The sequence below is a fragment of the Sinocyclocheilus rhinocerous genome, unplaced genomic scaffold (assembly GCF_001515625.1).
Source record: "Sinocyclocheilus rhinocerous isolate Xijiao unplaced genomic scaffold, SAMN03320098_v1.1 scaffold790, whole genome shotgun sequence".
NCBI classification, from domain to species: Eukaryota; Metazoa; Chordata; class Actinopteri; order Cypriniformes; family Cyprinidae; genus Sinocyclocheilus; species Sinocyclocheilus rhinocerous.
The window spans coordinates 332,983-350,591 of NW_015666971.1; the positions used below are offsets into that span (position 1 = coordinate 332,983).

The following is a 17,609-nucleotide window of genomic DNA, read 5'->3' on the forward strand; positions in this document are numbered from 1 at the left end:
AAACAAATTTTATAAAACGGATAGTTCCGGTCCTTGATTCTGATTGGCTGAGCCACGTTCGAAGCTGTTGTAAATTACACTACAAACATACACCTTGGTTTGCGTTTGTCTGTTGTTCGGCAACCACTTTGTTGCAACCACAACTGATTCTGAGGAACTACATTGTTTGGTGGAATAATACTGTTTTTATTAATATCATTACACTTTATTTGCTCTGTTTTATTTTGTGAAACCTTACTACGTATATGGAATAACCGTTTTATAAAAGCAATAAGCCCTGTGAAGCCATGGTTTACAGTGAATTTATAACAGCTAAGGGGGTTTTAGGCACTCCGCGGCTTCTTGGGGCTTATTGCTTTATGAACATTTTACTCAAACCCATACCTAGTAAATCCACAGAAACTGAGAATTGTCAAGTGATCTCTTAATGTTTTCCATAGTTATATTCTTTTAAATTACGTATATATTTATGTATAATCAACATACGTATTTTGTTTATGTATTTCATATAGATTCAAGTAGATGTTAAAAAAAAACAAGTATAAGTATGGTTTTTAAATATACTAATTTCTACAATGTCCTGACAGAAGGTAATTTTTATACACCTAATTATTTTTTAAGCTTGCACAGATGTGTCTCTATTTGTCAACCTTGTCAGATACTTATAAATAAATTTAAATCGAGCAATATCAAAGTCATCCTTCATCTTGAAGGTCCTTTCATCATATTTAGCTTGCTATATGCCTAACAACACCACACAGGCTCTGTATGTTTTATTTGATTATTTTCTTTAACAAATCATGCTTTTTTAAAAATTTTTTTTACTCCCATCAGATTTTCTTCAGTAGATGGAGCTGACAATTAGTTTGAAACCATCCTGTATTCTCAATTCATTCTTAACCAAAGATAGATTTATCATTTTATTCATTAATATTTGTAATGACAGTACACCTTTTCATATATCTGATGGATCATGATGCATATTGACTGAGGTAAAACCCATATTTTGTGAGAAACTGCCAGAAGCAGGAGGTCGTACCCAAAGATTGATCATGTTTAGAACCTGTATAGATGTGGCTAACTTTTTACTATTTACAAATAAAAAGCATGTTAAAGTCATTGGTGAATACCACACTACTGTAGTTAGCATTAGTAACAAGTCTTGAGATGTACAGCCGTCAGGCCACAGATCTCATTAATCATGCGGCGTGTTTAACTGTGCAGTATGAGTCATGCTCTGGTTTGGCTCTCATACTAGTTTTAGTGTATATATTGACCGCTTGATGACTCTTTTACCCACTAATCATTTTGTTCTCTCATTTCATTAGGGACCTGCAACTGGAGGATTTCATTGATCTGTACTGGCGCGATTACCCCTCATTCATCAAAACCTTCAAGGAGGCCTGCGTGATTGATCAAGGTACGAGGCCGATCAATGCGGTCGGGGCCCCTCATTAGCAGCTAAAGGCATTTCTATTCATTTACCAGACAGTGCTGACTTGCTAGGAGTTCGGCCAGATGTGCTTCTAGCCATGTTCAGGGTTTGAGTGACAGGCCTTGTTGCCATGGGGATTCTGTTGGTTGTGGGTTGTTGACACATAAAATACACATGAAGTTTTATTTTTCAACTTCAAGACTTGAGGTTAAACAGCCATGAAAAGGTGTCGATGCATTTTCTATTGAAACACTAAGTTAGGACAGGAAATATTTAAAGTCTTGTCTTGTATATTTTTGTGTATATGCAGCTGAACCAGTGTTATTTAGATATTATTCATTTACTGTTCATTTTAATTACATTTATTTTAATTTCATTTTTTGTAGTTTTGTTATGCACTTTTTGTAATTTTTAGTAGTTTTGCCTTATTTTAAATATTACTATTTAGGCTTTTTTTTCAGTTCTAGGTTTTTTTTTTTTTTTCAGTTAGTAAGTACTTGAACTTAAACTAAATGAATATTTGAAATTAGAAAATTAGAAAAAACTGATTTTTAACATCTTCATTTTTAAAACTACATTATTGTTTAATTTATAATATTTTAATAATAGAATTTCTAATAATTATTGCATACATCTTTTTAAAATGTATTTTGTCAGCTTTTTATAAATGTATGAGGGAAAGTGCTTATTTTTAGATGCATTAACTGGTCATAAGTTAGTTTTTTCACCATTTTAATCATCTTCTGCTGTCTATTCCATGCATGATACCGTTCAAATGTTTGGGGCCATTAAGATTTTTAATTATTTATTTTTGAAAGAAATTAAATGTTTAAATTGATTAAATTTTTAAAAAAAAATTTGTTTTGAAAAAATTAATTAATTAGTAATGAATAATAATTTAATTAATAATTAGTATTAAATGAAAGAAATGTAATACTTGAGTCAATTTAATTCAAAAATTTTTTTTCAAATGTAATCATTTTATTGCATCCTTGCTGAATAAAATATATATTTTTCTTTTTAAATATTTGCTGTTCTTTTGATCTTTCTATTCATCAAAGAATCCTGAAAAAATGCAACATGGTTTCCACAAAATTATTAAGCAGCACAACTGTTTTAATAATAAGAATAATAATCTTACTGACCCCATAATCATTTTTTCTGCTCTTGCACAGTTTTACACTGCTGACAAGGTCTTTACATGTCATGTCTTTCATCATGCACAGCTCAGATGGAGCTGATGACTTGGCCGGTGTTCCTGGATGGGGAGGCCCCGTGTGTGTTCAGCTGGCTCAGTCGCTCTCTGAGAGGGCAAGATGTGACGCCTTTTCCTTGTCTGCCCGGCATCTGTGAGAGAACCAAACTACTGGTGCTGGTAAGGACCCAAAATCCTCCCTGTGCCACTGAATATGGTCTTCATGCCTGGTTTTATAGGTGCACTCCATCTGTATTCTACAACCCAGCTGACTCCTGAAAAATATAGGTGGTCACATCCTTCTCTAATTGTGACCCTGGAGCACAAAACCAGTCTTAAGTCGCTGGGGTATATTTGTAGCAATAGCCAAAAATACATTGTATGGGTCAAAATTATCGATTTTTCTTTTATGCCAAAAATCATTAGGATATTAAGTAAAGATCATGTTCCATGAAGATATTTTGTAAATTTCCTACCGTAAATAGATCAATTGATTAGTTATATGCATTGCTAAGAACTTCATTTAGACAACTTTAAAGGTGATTTTCTCAATATTGTGATTGTTTTGCACCCTCAGATTCCAGATTTTAAATAGTTGTATCTCGGCCAAATATTGTCCTATCCTAACAAACCATACATCAATGGAAAGCTTATTTATTCAGCTTTGAGATGATGCATAAATCTCAATAAAAAAAAATTGCCCCTTATGACTGGTTAAACTGGACGACCAGTTTAGTCCAATTCACAAATGCATGACTGTTATGAGAAGTTCTTTTAGTGAATCATTTAAAAAGCCTTCCAAAGTCATTTTGAATCAGTTTGACAAAACTCGATGAACTCACTGAATGAGTCAGAGCGGTTCTCTGACTCAATGATGTCCATCTCGAAATTAAGTGGTTTGTTAAAATGAGTGTTATTACTGACTGCTGACTGTTATACATTACGTTATAGTAATTTAGAGGATAGACTGCATTTAAATCTGATTTTCAATCCCAAAACAGTGTAGTTACCGTTCAAAATATTTTATTTTAAGTTTCTTTTGCTCGCCGAGGCTGCATTTATATAATCAAAAATACAGTAAAAACATTAATATTGTGAAAAAATATTACATTTTAATATAGCTGGTTTTTAAATATAGCGTAAAAACTAATTTATTCCTGAGATGCAAAGCTGAATTTTCAGCATCATTACTCCAGTCTTCAGTGTCACATGATCTTTCAGAGATTATTCTAATATTGTGATTTACTGCTCAAGAAATATTTCTTGATCAATTTTTAAAACAGTTGTGCTGCTTAATATTTTTCTGGAAACCGTGATTCATTTTATTTTTCAGGATTCTTTGAAGAATAGAAAGTTCAAAAGAACAGCATTTATTAAAGAGAAATCTTTTGTGACATTATAAATGTATTTGCTGTCACTTTTGATCACGTTAATGCATCTATTCTGAATAAAAGTATTCATTTCTTTAAAAAAATCGAACTGACCCCAAACTTCTGAACGAGTGTTGTATGATGCCCAACAGGGGGCGCTAACAGTGAGCAGAGGAACCGGGTGTCGTGCCCTTAACTCACACACACACACACACACACACACACACACGTTCTATGGAAATGTCAAGCAGTTAGATGGCAAAGTGCTGCAAGCTAATCATAATGACATTTCATGAGCACTGAGTCGTCCCTGGGCGTCCTGTGAGTGTGTACGTGAGCGGCACAGATGCCCCACCTTAATTAGTCCGAATCACTCGATAGGGCAGTATGAGGGGTGTCATGGTGTGTGTGTTTGTTCTGTACTTCCTTCCATCAGGCAAAGCGAAGTGACGCACAACCCCACCGAGGTGCTGACAAACCGTTACGCAATTATGGGCCATGTTTACCCTAACGTTCCTGTCCCTTAGATTAGAGTCCAGAACATTAGAGCATCCATTTTATCCCTCCATACTTACACTCCCACTGCCTCTCTCTCTCTCTCTCTCTCTCGTTTCCAGCCCCTTTCTTTCTCCCTATTATATTAGTGGTAATTGCTAAGGAAAGCATCAGCATTATTATGGCTCACGCAAAGAATTGTAGGTTTTTGAGGAGAGGTGTGTCGTTCTTTTTCTAAGATATCAGACTTAAGATTTTCACCTGTTTGGACACTTAAACGGGTCAAATAGTCCCTTAGGCATTGAAGAAAGGACCCAAGCCATATCTGTACTGACAAAAATTTGGTGTAGGATTTATATTAAAAAAATTTCACTCAAGAATTGCTGGTACATTTCCCAAAGAATTACAAAGAAAACACTTTGAATTAAACATGAAATGTTGAAGTAGAAGGACTAAGATAGTATTTTCTTTTAAAACATACTCTGGTAAACTTTTATGTACAAGTTCAAAAAAATTCTTTTTTTTTTTTTATACAGTGTTGAGACCAGAATATCACAGAGACTTTGTGGTTTTATTCTTTTGAAGCTACCTATCTATATTCTGCCTTAGACTGTATATCCACAGTCTGTTCAGAAGTCTTTAAGTACTTGGATGATGATATAAGCACTTGTGAGAAAGAACTAGTTGCTGGATGTGACAAAATTTACCAGGGTATTAGTGGTTTCAAAAATACTAGTAGTAAGCAAGGTTAACTTGGTCAATGAACAGATAAGTGTTGTTTTAGAATTATTTATATACTGTTTATATACTATTTTGAATTATATATTTTTAGTTTAATTTTTTGTAATTTTATGTGGTTTTGCCATTTTTTTTAATATTTCTAAATAGTTTTAATTTATTTTTGTTTTAGTTTTATTTGCGTTAATTTTAGAAGTTTCAGGTACTTTTGGTACTTCAACGTAAACTTATTTTCATTAGTTGGCGAGGCAAAAGTTTACAATTTTCATCTTATATTTGTATTTTATTTATTTTTGCTTTATTTCAGTTAACAAAATGTTTATTTTATTATTTTTTTTAATAGTTTAAGTTAACTGTAACCATGTTGGGGCGAAACCTGAACATCCGAGGTTGTGACTAAATCCTGCTTTATTTCTTCTCAGTTTAGCTTTATTTCACTTAATAAAATCAGTTTTAAAAGTTTCAGTTAACAACAAAAACATTGGAACAGATTTCGGGCCAGTACAATAACCATAACTCCAAACTGTCTTCCTGCTTTATTTCTCAAGTGCATTTTGGTGATTTTGTCATTTTTATTAGTTTTTTTCCCCCCAAATAATTTAAATTTCTCAGCTGCATTTGAAATTGATGTTCTGATTGAGCCGCATTACATGTGACCAGTGGTTATGATGCATGCAGTCATGCGTGTGGTTGATGACTGCGCTCATGCGTCGCGTCATGATGAAACATGTTCATTCTCCCCTCACACAACCAGACGGAGCGACTGTCATGACAGCAGCAAACCAAAACCACACAGGTGCTGTCCCACTGCTAATACTAACTCTCTTTTGTCCTCTTCCTCTCTGTCTGTCTCTCAGAGTTATGCCCTGTATGTGGTTGGAGATGAGGATGCAATCTCGACAAACATGTTGAAGTACCTCTCCAGGCTGTCAGCAGGTGGGTTAGAGGCTAATGAGAGGCTCTTTACTCTCCTCAGGCCTGACACTAGACTTCTTGTCAAGCATGTACACTAATAAGTAGGAGGATAAATTCATTTATTTATTACCCATATGGTAATTTGGATATACAAATGTAGACGTTTTGGCCAATACTGATATCATACATTTTAAAACTAGATTGTTCATCAACAGTGAACCAGTTCGCCAAAATATTGAGACTAGACTAAACTGAAAATTACATTTCTGTGTAACTCCATTGATTTTGCATGTGTTATTTTAGAATAGAGAAATAATTTTGCACATAAAAGGCCTTTTACATTAAACACAATTTTTGTGTTTCAGTTAGGGCTGCAACAACTAATCGATAAAATCGATTATGAAAATCATCGACAACAATTCTCATTATCGATTAATCGGGTCTGCCCACAGTGCACGTCCAACAGCGTTTACATACTTGTCCAACTTCAGCCGGTCGCGTCAAATTAAAGCACTGAATTACTTATTTCTATGGACAGAATGCATATAAAATAGTGGAGGAAACAGAATGAGATGCTGCAGGAGAGTTACGTGATCCAAGCTACCCAAAACATGAGAATTCTTTATTTTAAGCTTTAAGCTAATGCATTAGCGTAATGGCTTGCCCTGTCAGGCGCTTTAACAGATGCGTGTGCGTCCTCAGCGCAAAAAAACTTTCAGTTAACGGTCATATCCTTATGTATAAATGTCACAAATTCACGGGAGCATTTCCATTTTTGCATAAAGGTCTGTCCTGACAGTCTTGTGTTAAATTTTAATCTTTACTGAATGAGCGCCAGCGCGGCGGGCGCGTGCACGCGCGTCAGACAGACGGAAAACAGAGACAATTAATAATCAGCGCAAACACATTAATTGTGCTGAAATATCTGTTGTTGAAAGTTAAATTAAGGTTTAAAGGCCAACATGCATTGCGCATATTTTATGAGAGTAGGAACCGTAAGGGGATAAAAGCGTGTAATTGTCTGAATATAAATATCAGACGCTTCAAAACCGCCTTTAACAGGATAAAGAAATGACACTAAGCCCTATTCGAAATCCATGAGTTCTATCACTGAGGTGATAAGTCTATTTATTTTTACAGATGTCCATATTAAAATAAAAAAAGAAAATGGTTTGTTTTTAATCCGATTAATCGGATAAAAATAAAAATAAAAATAATCGACCAACTAATCGATTATCAAAATAATCGTTAGTTGCAGCCCTAGTTTCAGTCGTTCAAAAACTGTCCTATTAAATTAAATGCAATAATTTATGTAAGAATGTTTTTAAGTGTGCAGAAGTTTGTTTGTGTTTCATGATTAAGGCCCAATGTTAGTGTTGCTCTAACTGCATATATAATATGATGGCATAGTCAAAAGATTTTTTAAATGTTTAACCAATCAAATTAATTGCAGTCAATTTACAAACATTTGTGCATCACAAATATTTGTACATAAAATTGATTTTAGACCGAGTCTGGGACAAAAACTCTTATTATCTGTTTCTGTTTATATATTTATATAATAATAATAATTATTAATATTGGGCTATACAGATTTTTTTTTTTTTAATCATTTAGCAGACGCTTTAATCCAAAGCGACTTACAAATGAGGAGAACAATAGAAGCAATACGGATATACAGTGGGTACGGAAAGTATTCAGACCCCCTTAAATTTTTCACTCTTTGTTATATTGCAGCCATTTGCTAAAATCATTTAAGTTAATTTTTTTTCCTCATTAATGTACACACAGCACCCCATATTGACAGAAAAACACAGAATTGTTGACATCTTTGCAGATTTATTAAAAAAGAAAAACTGAAATATAACATGGTCCTAAGTATTCAGACCCTCTGCTCAGTATTTAGTAGAAGCACCCATTTGATCTAATACAGCCATGAGTCTTTTTGGAAAAGATGCAACAAGTTAAATTTTACTTAAATGATTTTAGCAAATGGCTGCAATATAACAAAGAGTGAAAAATTTAAGGGGGTCTGAATACTTTCCGTACCCACTGTATGTGCATCCTAAGTAGTACTATTGTTTTATATACTGATAGTTTTCATTAGTGCTTATCAAATGATCAGTGTATTTTGCTGTTTATTTTTTATTTTTTTCGAACCTACACTACAATTCAAAAGTTTGGGGACAGTAAATTATACTAATATGCGGATTTGCTGCTCAAGAAACATTTCTTATTATCAACGTTGAAAACAGTTGTGCTGCTTTATATTTGTGTGGAAACCATGATACATTTTTTTTTGTTTAGGGTGAATAGAAAGTTCGAAAGAACAGCATTTCTATCATGACAACTCTCGGAAGATTTTAGCATGGTAATGGATATGACAATGTTAATGTGTTTGGTCTTGGCGGAATAGATCTGTTGTTGTAGATTATTGCTGCTGCTGCTGCAAAGCAAGGAACTTGCTACTGCCAATACATACACCGATACGGTGCTGTGAGTATTTAAGACATACTGCTGCTACACGAATAGCAGGTGGAGCTGGGGAAGGGGGAGGGTTTGAGAGGAACTCTGAAAGAGCGCTGCGAAATGATCTAGTGAATGCTAACCAGCCATTTAAATGTAAAGCAGCAAGCTCATTGGCTGTGTATGCAACATGTACCAATCAGCTTGTGCCAAGTAGTTTAACGCTGTGAATATCTTCAGTTTGCGTTAAGGACCCATCAGCCTGCACCATCTAGAGTTTCATGACAGAGCTTGGCATTTATTTGAAATAGAAATCTTTTATAATATTAAAATGTCTTTATTGTCACTTTTGATCAATTTAATGCATCCTTGCTGAATAAAAGTATTAATTTTTTGGAAAAAAAAAATACTGGCCCTAATCTATTGAATGGTAGTGTATATTTTATTTTATTGTTATATTTAATTTGTTCATATTCTAGCTGATCAAGTACATTGGATAATGCGAAAATGAATAGGTGAGTGTATCCTTATTGTTTTAACATTTTTGGTCCATGTTTTCGCAGGGCAAAAGAAAAACATGAGTGATCCTTTTCTGAGACGGTACCTATGGTTTATGATTATTGTCATGTGCCTTATGTTTGTTTTTCTAGATAAGTCTCAGCTCATAAATACTAGTCAGCTGATTCAGTTTCTCCAGTGCGTTTGATTGTGGGGTGTGTTTCACAGGCAGAGCAGCATGAAGCCCGCACCTTCGTCTGGATGCCTGGCTGAGAAGCTCGTGGTGTGGTTGACCTCTGCAGGTCAGTGACACAATCAACACAAGTACACACCTGCAAGTATGATTGCTTGGCCAACACATTGCAAGTCCCATACTTAACATGCAGTACTCAGTACCTCAGTACTCAAGGGGGCTATTAAGTTTCCTTCAGATGTCATTAAATAAAATAATTTTTTCAGATAAGCTAGCTATAAACATGTAAACAACTTTAACTTGCTTAGCATGATTATGTCGCTATGCCATGGCAGTAGTTTACCTGAAAGACAGAAAAATTCAGTGCGTACCTCCATTTGGACATTTCGAAAAGCAACAAGTAAAATTTAATTTGCATTCACGTACATGTGAAGCATGTTTTATGCCTTATATCAGACTCACTGTCCTTCTAAAGCCTCTAAATTTCTATTAAATTTAGCTTTGAGTGTAGATCAGAGTCCTGCACGCCTTTGTTGGTTTACCTTAGTTTACATTAGATTAGATATATAAGATCTTTATACCCTGTAGTCACGAAGGGTGTATGACTACACACTATTTTACATGCTTGTTTTTTTACCTCAGGATTTACATTGAAGGATCTGGAGTCGGTTCCGTTTGGTGTGGCTCTGCCAATCAGAGACGCCATCTACCAATGCAGAGAGCATCCCTGCTCTGATTGGTCTGAGGAGGTCTGCGCTCTGATTGGGCGACAGGACCTGACTAAACAAGCTCACAAAGTGACCCTTGCCAATCGTAAATCGGTAAGAAAGTGAATTGGTTGTATAGGAACAAGTTCTTACTTTGCCATTTGAATTGTATTATTATTGTTTTATTATGAAAAGTGAAAATATATTAAAATTTATAAATACTGTAATGAGTACTATTACTAATAAATTTGAATTAGCTTTTATATGTTCAGTTTTTTATTTTAAGTTTAGTTTAATTTCGTAATCTTTGGTGATGTGCTTTTGTAATTTTCATTCATTTTAGTGTTTTTTTGTTTGTATTTTTATGTTGCTTTATTTTTCAGTTTGAGTAATTTTAGTACTTTTTTTAAGGTCATGTTTTTCATCTAATATTTAATTTTATTTCAGCTTTATTTCAATTACCGAAAATTATTTTTTAATAATGTTCAACATAGTTTCAGTTAACAGTAGCAACACTGTTTATTACTAGATAAAATGTGAACTATCCTGTATTAAGACAATAGTAAAATAGTTTATCATATAAGACAAAAACATTTTACAAAAAGGTGTCTGACTATTTTAACTGTTGGGCGTTGCTTTCATTTTTATCGTGCTTCTAATTAAAAATTAACTTATATTATTCATGTGTTCACACTCACTTGCATATTTATTATCATACAAAGTGTCAAATAGAAACCTAGGGCACTTAGCAGGGGGTCAAAACTGATTTCTAAAGCTATTTTTGGCTTTCCAAAAACAATGTTGAATTATTGTCTCCTGGATGGTGGCAGTGCTGAAAAATAACTGCCGTCCCCAGTTAAAACAACTACTGTCTGAATAGGGCTGAAAACTTGAATATGGTGTTTAAGACCGGTATTATCTAGTTTTGAATGTGTAATTACTGTAATTATGATATGAAGTGAATGCTGCATTATAAAGTAATTATAAAATAACTGAATTGTCCACACTCAAGGACAATGTAGTTTCATTGTATATTCAGTGTGTTTGTGTTTTCCCCAGACTGTGGGTCTGAATGTTATGCTTGAGCCGCCAGTGACCAGTGAGGCCGATGAGGAGGAGGACGGTATGACAGACCTGCACCCAGAGGTGACGGGGCTGATCTGGAGTCAGGATCTGAGGGTACAGGAGGTCCGCCGTCTGCTCCAGAGCTCCAGACCCATCCGGGTCAATGTGCCCCACCTGCCTGAAGTCAGTGACCATGAGTACATAGAGGAGAAAGAGAACAAGTGAGCATACTCCGTCTGATACTTCTACACACTCTTAAAACTAAAGGTTCTTTATTGGCATCTATGGTTCCATTACGAACCTTTAACATCCACAGAAACTTTCAATTCCACAAAAGGTTCTTTAGATTAGAAAATGGTTTGGTTCACAGAAAGGTTCTTTGGGGAACCAAAGACGGCTCTTCTATAGCATTCACTCTTAAAAATAACGGTTCTTTATTGGCATCTATGGTTCCATGAAGGACATTTAACATCCATGGAACCTTTCCGTTGCACAAAAAATTCTTTATACAAAAGGTTTTCAAAAGTTTTTTTTTTTCTTTCTGCGATGCCATAGAAGAACCAGTTTTGGTTCCCCAAAGAACATTGCATAAAAGAACCGATTTTCCTTAGTGTGAAATACATTTTACAAATCTAAAGAACTTTTTCCTGAACCTTTTGTGCAATGGAAAGATTCCATCGATGCCAATAAAGAACCTTTATTTTTAAGAGTGTATTGTGGAAAAAGTGCCTCTGTTGGAACCGTTTACAGAAACCCAAAATGATTCTTCTGTGGCTTCATTGTGGCCAAAACCCCCTTTATTTTTAAGATTGTTGCTGTGAAAATGTGCTTTTTGAACCTTTATTTTTACAAGCGTAAGTTTCTGTAAGAACTAAGTTAAGAAAGTAAACACAAATGTGCTGAAATGCACCCTGGAAGTGTTCTTTTCTAAATCTGCGCCCTTCTCTACACTTAAATTCAGCATTGCTCTTCTTATTTTTGTTGCAGGCTGCTGCAGTTGTGCCAGCGCACTATGGCTCTTCCGGTGGGACGGGGACTCTTTACTCTTTTCTCATACCATCCTGTGCCAACCGAACCACTCCCTGTGCCCAAACTCAACCTGACTGGTACTCTCATAAACCACCGCCCATGCTTTTGAAGTGTCCTAATGAATAGTTTTACAGGGCTAGCAAACAGTTTTTAAGAGCTCTGTTGAATTTCGTTTGGAAGTAACTGTGCCCAGACGTTGCAAACCTTTCCCACCACAGCGTTATATCTTTCACTCTATATTCAACAATTTCATGCCAGTTAAAGAGAAAACTTTTGCCCAGGACCCTCAGTGGTCTTTGCTGTTTTCTAAGGCAAGCATCACCATTGCTCATATGTAGGTATTTGAACAACGAAGATATCATTTCAATTTTGGGTGGGCTTTTTCAACTTGTAACTAAGTAACTACCTATAAACAACCCAGAATGCCCTAGCAACTGCATAGCAACACCCTGGCGACCACACTCAAAAAATATTTGAAAATTTAAGATTTATGCATTTGAATTGCATATAAAATTTCCATTTTAACATGAAATATTAAACTTAATGCGATTCGTATTTGTCAGTCATACATGAATGAAACGGGTGAGAAACAGGTAAGATTTCTGCACCATGCAAAAACTGCTGGCAAAAAAATGATGGCATTTTTGCATCTGATTTTTGATTTGATTTTACTTAAAGAATTAATGTTTTCAAAATGCATTTCTTCAAACAGCTTAGAATCATAATAAATCTGGTCATTGTGAAAACAATTCAATGTATTTGGTTAAAATGTATGAACATTGTGAAAATATGGCTTGCTGTGGAATAAGCAATCTTCAGTTATTTAATGTGAGATTGAAATGATTTGGATTTATTGATGATACATATATAAACATGGTTATTGTGTATTTAAAGGGGTCCTATTATGCTTAAGTCTTGATTTTGTTTTGGGGGTGTACTAGAACAGGCTCACATACTAGGTTGTTCGAAAAACACATTCTTTTTCACATATTTTACATTATTACAACACCTCTCTCCCCAGTCTGGCATGAATGGCTCGAATAGTTTCTTTTTTCAAATGAAGGCCCGCCTTCTGAAATACGAAATGTGCTATGATTGGTTAGCTGGGCCAGTGTGTGCTGTGATTGGTTTGATGCTCAAACAGCAACATTACAGACTAACTAAAGTTGAAAAGGTGAAAAAGCATAATAGGACCCCTTTAAAACAGATCCAGTTTTTTAGTACTGTTGCAGAAACTGACCTGTTTCTTACCCGTTTCATTAATGTATGACTGTATGTATTACATTAATTTATTAGTTTAAAACTGTAATCCAAATGGACGGAAATTTTATTTGCAATTACATAAGTACATAAATCTTCAATTTAAGCCTAATTATTTTTTAACTGCACCCACAAGTGCAAAATGGCAATTTTAGTTAATGCTTTATAGTAGCATTTTTATTGAAAAACCTCTTCCTCTATAATTTACTAGCTAAAGGGCACTAAAATGCTGCCTTTTTATGTCTTTCCTCACTTTCCCACCATTTTTTTTATTTTGTACGTTATTTATGCTGAACCCAGCAAACAGTTCAATGTGAATAATGTCCCTTCTCTTTTGTCTTCTCCACCCCAGGCCGCGCTCCTCCCAGGAACACCATGGTGGACCTGAACAGCGGTAACATCGATGTGCCACCCAACATGACCTGCTGGCCCAGCTTTCATAACGGAGTGGCGGCTGGCCTTAAGATCGCCCCTGCCTCTCAGGTGGAATCTGCCTGGATTGCATACAACAAACCCAAAAGTGCTGACCTGGCCAATGAATACGCCGGTTTCCTCATGGCCCTGGGCCTCAATGGCCACCTCACTAAACTAGCAACACTTAACATCCATGACTACCTCACCAAGGTCAGTTACAGCCTCAGTTGGGTGCTTATGTTGATTGTAGTCTGTATGAACTTCAATAATGAGTTTTAGGTATAGAAAATGACCCTCCAATGAACGTGGGCAACAGGATATGATGTCACTCTCCATGGTCCAGGGATATTTTATTATTATTTATAACATAGTATTATATATAATAATTATAAGTTTTAGTAGTTTTTAATTAATATATAAAATAATTATTTTGAATTTTTTTAATTACTTTTTATTATTATATTTCTTATTATATATTATTATAATCATTTTTAAATAAATTAATTTCCGTTTATTTTAGTATTTTTGTCATTTTTATTAGTAATATTAAAAAAAGGTTTAATAAATTTTTTATTTCAGTTTTAGTTTGTGTTTCTTTCCAATTAGTAATTTTAGTGCTTCAACTCAAACTTACTATTAGTTTTTCATCTAATATTTATCATTTAATTAATATCCGATTACATCCAATATTTCAACTTTAGTCAACATTACTAAAATGTTTTCGTGTTAGTTAATAGTTTAATAGTTTTAGTTTCCGCTAATGATTATATTAATGTATAGCTCACACAAACGTGATTTATTTGATATCATGAATGATAATATTTATAGACAACATTTTGTTATTAGTCAGCATACAGATTATTTTTATGTAATATAAACATATTATAAAATATGATTATATATGTATAATTATATTCAAATAAAAATATAAAAAAGTAGACAAGCATGTGAAACGAGCATACTACTTAGGCTGGCGACTTTTCACAAATACTAGGTAAAGTCTCATAATTTAATATAGATATATTAAATTACAAATATTAATTTACACTTTTTGGATTGGTCCTACGGCCCTGTTTTTTTAATAAACACTGCATTTGCAAGCATATCGATGCAAGTGAAACACAAAATCTTGTGTGACCACCTGTAATGCAGAGTTCACACTGCACGATTTTAGCCCGATTTTTCACTCGCCGACAGGTTTTGCGAAATCGCCGACAAATGCCCGAATTCGGAGGCAAATTGGTGCTCGTTCACGCGAGTGACAATCACGCAGTCTGGATTATCAAAGACGCGATCTGAGGGAATCGCCGATGCGTCGCCGACGCCCGTGAAATATTTGGCATGCTAAATATCTGGAGCTGTCGGCGATTCACAATCACGCTGTGTGAAATGAGTTCTGACTGAAAAACACATCGGCGATGACCAACAGCCAATGAGAGACCAAGATACAGGGCAGCGGGAAGTTCGGGGAGGAGTTATATGAAACGTAGTTTGCGGACCAGTGTTGCCAAATCCGCGATTGCCGCCGGTTGTTTTTTATGTCAGCAGGTTGAAGCGACCCCAATAATGTGATATTTAGGCCCTGGAATGTGAATTGTACCGGGAGAACCCCGCCAAAAAAATGTGTATTTAATCCCCAAACGCGATTTTTACTTGGGGACCCCCTCGAAAGCAATTGGGCTATTTTCAGGCTAGTTTTGAGTAGTAATTGGGCGGGTTTTGTAGCGAAAACCTGGCAACCCTGCACCAGACAGAGCTGTCGGCGATTCTTCCTATTGTAAAGTCATGCAGTGTGTAACCTCCTGTCGTCGTTCCACCGTGCAGTGTGAACACAGCAACAACTGAATGCTACCCCAGATAGTCGTTCAGTGTGAAACCAACAGTGATGCGACGTCTTTGAAAATCGTGCAGTAAGACATCGGCAGATGTTTGCTAAAGATGGCCCAGATAACCAATCCCATACAGCATGTGACGAATCCAAACATTCAGGTGTAGCTAACAGGATGATTCATCTTAGATTACGTGAGTCACCTGCGCTTATCTATAATGCAGATCTAGGTGGGAATCAGGAGTTTGCGGGCGATGTAAATTCGAGTGGTTATTCAGAGGAACAAAACGAAACCAATTTGGCATAATGACTTTTATTGGAATTGAAGAAGTTATTAAGAAAAGTTAGGTTTTGCTTAATTAGAATTGGACACTCAGTGATGAAGTGAACTGCAGAAGTAGGTTTGAAGTCAAATATATTTTTTGAGGCCAAGATGGCATCTTTCCTCCTAATGGACCCTCAGTTCATAGAGGCTCTTCCTGAAAACCAAACCTCTCTTCCTCCTCCTCCTCCTCCTCGTAATTTTCTTATCTCGCCATTTTTAGCATCGGAGCTGTCAGGTTTGCATGTTTTCTGGGGTTTTTGCTCTCATCCTGTTGTTTTTCTCACATGAAAGGCAAACGTAGAGCTGAGTTTCATTCTGACAGTTCACAGGGCAGTAACGTGTGCTGCTCTCTCATTTCCAGTCAGGCCAGGCTTTGTTGATTCTTTCTGTGGTCGCTGAGCGTATCTGTAATCTATAAGATATATCGAGCCTTTAGCTAGCTTGGTGTTTACACTGCCCGCTCTCACACTGAGATCTGCGGCCGGGCTTTCTAGTCTCTGGTAGTACTCCTGCCGATTTTACAAGAATCTGGTAGAAAAACATCCTGTTTTACTTCATGCACATGTAAAAAATTAATGAATGAGTGAGTTTAATGAATGAATAAAGTGTTAATGTGAGTACCAAGGTTGCACAGCTCACTGTAAATCCATTCTGTGCTTGAATGGAGAGAGATTGCTGTTTGAACTTCGTCAGATCATGAAATATGGACACACGGACTCTGCCCAACTCTCTGTTGCCTGCATAGGGACAGCGTCCAACTGTAATTGAACCTCAAGTGACTGATTGGGAGCGCTCTACATAGGCAGAAACTTGTACATCACATAAATCTTCATGCAAAAGGCATGAGCTGGACGTGCCTCACAGCGTGCAAGTGGCTGCTGTGGTCGGCATTGGCCTGATTTACCAGGGCACCGGCCACCGGCACAATGCAGAGGTGTTGTTGGCAGAGATCGGTTAGTGTGTGTGTGTGTTGGCATGAAATAAAATGAGCTGTTGTTCTCATTTGTGCTCATTTATGATTGAATAATTATTTAAGGGTCATATCTGAGCCTGTAACAGCTGTGTGTTGTGTTGTTCCCAAGGACGTCCACCTGGTCCTGAGATGGAGTACTGTACGGATAGGGAGTCCTACTCCCTAGCAGCAGGACTGGCACTTGGCATGGTCTGCCTGGGAGTGAGTGTGTTTCCAAAGCATTTTGTGAATTGTATCCTGTTCCATGCATAGTCAGCAACCAGCTTGGAGTAGCACAATGGTCAAAAAAAATCCCTAAATTAACCACTTTTCCCACAGAACTAAAAATTAACACACACTATCATTGTCTTTAGTCATGTGCAGTGTGTACATGTGCAGTGTGCAACTTCTCAAAAATGTGTTTTAGACTTTCTGAAGTAGTATTTTTTAGTAAAAGCAATATAATGTTATGTTATATATTTTTCATTCAATTTATTTTATTAAAAATATATAAATATAAAATAAATATAGCAGTATAGTATATAAAAATATTTAAATATATATTATATATATAATATAAAAATTATATAATTTTATTTTGTAATATGATACAGTAAAATTGATAATTGAAGAATTGAATTGAGCAAAAATAGATGCAGAATAAATATTTGAATTTAAGGAAGTAGAATTAAAATAGAATAAGATTTAAATAAAATTGATCTAA

At 35.5% G+C, this 17,609-nt stretch overlaps 1 protein-coding gene across 1 annotated transcript in view; it reads left to right on the forward strand.

The window, feature by feature from the left end:
• LOC107733344 (anaphase-promoting complex subunit 1-like) overlaps positions 1-17,609 on the forward strand; it is a 70,507-nt gene that overhangs the window by 32,315 nt on the left and 20,583 nt on the right. The window contains 13 exon segments of the mRNA XM_016544925.1: positions 1,329-1,420; positions 2,662-2,810; positions 6,091-6,169; positions 9,178-9,214; positions 9,341-9,414; positions 9,948-10,126; positions 11,072-11,298; positions 12,065-12,183; positions 13,719-14,029; positions 14,627-14,683; positions 15,537-15,562; positions 16,774-16,886; positions 17,016-17,107. Coding sequence (XP_016400411.1) covers positions 1,329-1,420; positions 2,662-2,810; positions 6,091-6,169; positions 9,178-9,214; positions 9,341-9,414; positions 9,948-10,126; positions 11,072-11,298; positions 12,065-12,183; positions 13,719-14,029; positions 14,627-14,683; positions 15,537-15,562; positions 16,774-16,886; positions 17,016-17,107 — 1,555 coding nt within the window.